Source organism: Portunus trituberculatus, chromosome 47, assembly GCF_017591435.1.
Source record: "Portunus trituberculatus isolate SZX2019 chromosome 47, ASM1759143v1, whole genome shotgun sequence".
Lineage (NCBI taxonomy): Eukaryota > Metazoa > Arthropoda > Malacostraca > Decapoda > Portunidae > Portunus > Portunus trituberculatus.
The window spans coordinates 34,428,486-34,430,985 of record NC_059301.1 but is presented as its reverse complement, the minus strand read 5'-3'; the positions used below and the strand labels follow the sequence as shown (position 1 = coordinate 34,430,985).

Sequence of the window (2,500 nt, the reverse complement as noted above, 5' to 3'; positions counted from 1 at the left end):
GAACACCCAACTTTATAGCTGTTTTAGCTAGAGATACAATGGAACCATGCGTGCTTTGGGATCCGAGGGGTCTCCAAGCGCACAGATTCGATTCTTGTCCACGGCCTGATTGTAGGTTGGGCTTCCTCACTCCGGGCAACGGTTTCCCAGCGGGTGGGGTTTGAGATAAGAGGTAGCCCCAAAAGTATCCCCTTTAGCTCATAAATTCCCGTGAAAAGTCCACATGATATAAATAGAAATAATAAAAAAAAGGATAGAAAGAGGATCTTCAACATCAAGGAGAGAAACAGTTGAGAACCATTGAGGAAGAGGGGCTAGTTGTCTGGAAGATTCTGTGGAGTTGATAGATGGAGGATTTGAGTTTTGAGGCATTGAACAATATTAAGTATTCTCTGTCCCAATCAGAAATTCTAGAGTTTAGAAGTCAGAGTACTACTACTACTCGTATTATTATCAAATTGAAGCTTTATACTACTTTTTCTACTACTACTACTACTACTACTACTACTACTACTACTACTACTACTACTGCTACAAGTACTAGTTTTGCTATTCTAAGTCCTGTTGTTGCTGCTATCATTACCTAGTGTCAATAAAAATATTACTATTATTATTATTACCAATATTATTATTATAATTATCATTATCATTATTATTATTACTATTATTATTATTATTAGATTTTGATTTGATTTGATAAGTTTATTGTTGAAAAAAAGTACAACAAAGGAGATGGGAGGAGCCTGCCACCCATCCCCCAAACAAATGTTCATAGAAAACTAATGTATTGCAGTACAAAAATAAATAACCTTAAGTATATTTACATTATTTACAAAGGTGGAGCAAAAAGTGGGAAATCCTTGAGGATGGCAGGGATGATGTCATTGTTGAAGAACCAGCTTATCATTGGTGGCAGGTCCCAGTTCCCCTGTGGGCGGAAATGCACCAGCAAAGGACACTCCATGACATAGTGGGCAAGTGTGTGCCCTGCAGGACTGTGACACAGCTTACAGGGCATAGCAGCAGCCCCACTGACCTCCCAATAGTACTTGTAACCCAGCCTGAGACGCATAGCAACAAGGTCATGGGCGGCACTCTTCCTGCCATAGGTGACACTGCTAGTGTGGGAGACATGTACATAATGGACTGAACTGGGACTGTCTTTCCCATAACAAGTGTCAAGGTTATGAGCAATGGTGCTGCAAACATGACGTTTAAGCTGATCCTTGATGTTATTATAAGTGTGTTCAACAGGACAGTCAGCAATGTCCTCAGTAAGGGAGTGACGGGCAAGAACATCAGCTTTTTCATTATGGGAAATGCCAACATGAGAAGGCACCCAGGTGAAACATACTCTGAGATTATCTCTCTCCAAGAGATCAATGACACCAAGACACTTGTTGATGAGATCACAATCAGCAGGGGAAGGAGACAACAATGAATATAAGGCACCCTGACTATCAACAAAAAAGTAAACATCTTTCCCCAAAGGAAGGACAATTTGTAAACCTTCTAGCATGGCATATAGTTCTGCCCTTGTAGAGGACAGGTTGTCAGGAAGCCTCTTGGACACCTCAGTGTCAGTGTATTCAGAGGAAGAGGTGTAATTGCGGATGAACAGGCCACATCCAGATTTGCTGCCATCCACTGAACCATCACAGTAAACATGTACAGCCTGCACCCTTGAGTAGTTAGACAATTTATGCATATAAAGATCTTTAAGTTCATGTGGGAACCAGTTATATTTAGGAGCAGCAAGTTTTTCTATATCTACACTGACTTTGTGAGGTCTACAAGAGGGGGAACCAGAGGTGGTAACAACATAGAGGTATCATTGTATTGTCATTATCATCACTGATATCATTATTGTCATTACTATTACTGTTATTGTATTTTTTCTATCTTATTCTTCATATTCATTAATACAACTATCATCATCATCATCATCATCATCGCTATTATCACCATCACCAACATTATCATCATCATCATCATCATCATCACATCACCACCATCACTATTGTTAGAATGTAAATACGCGCCTTCAATTTTTCCATCCAAATCTGAGAACACCACATAATGACCACACTAATAACTCACTCAGACTGCCTCGTGGATCACTATAATCATCTTCCTCGCCTTCATCTTCGCCTCTGTGGGTGTGGTGACGGCCATGCTGGATGGGTGGCGGTGGACAGGCCTGGCGGAGGCTGTTCGCTGTATCGCTTACGTCCTGAACGCTCGCTCCTCCCTCACTACGGACTTCCCATCCCTGGACATCGCCCTCGAGTTCTATTTCGCTGTGTGTGCAGTGTTCTGGACGTGCCACAGTTTGGCTCCAAATATTGTCGTTATCAACAAAGAGAAACTTTCTTAAATATGCAAAATATTTTTAACGTTATTTTTATTCATTGTTGATGGAAAAAAGAAATATAAAAGTAATGGGTGAATGTATGTTGTTATGGCTATTATGATGTTCCGTGCCAATTGTTTTTGTTTG

The 2,500-nt window shown here is 40.6% G+C and overlaps 1 protein-coding gene across 1 annotated transcript in view; it reads left to right on the top strand.

Moving 5' to 3' along the window:
- The window catches only part of LOC123498036 (alkylglycerol monooxygenase-like), a 25,163-nt gene that overhangs the window by 22,487 nt on the left and 176 nt on the right, over positions 1 to 2,500 (top strand). Inside the window, exon 9 of the mRNA XM_045245113.1 lies at positions 2,105 to 2,500. This exon is cut by the window's right edge and continues 176 nt beyond it. Coding sequence (XP_045101048.1) covers positions 2,105 to 2,377 — 273 coding nt within the window. The 3' untranslated portion in view covers positions 2,378 to 2,500. The remainder of the gene's footprint in view (positions 1 to 2,104) is intronic.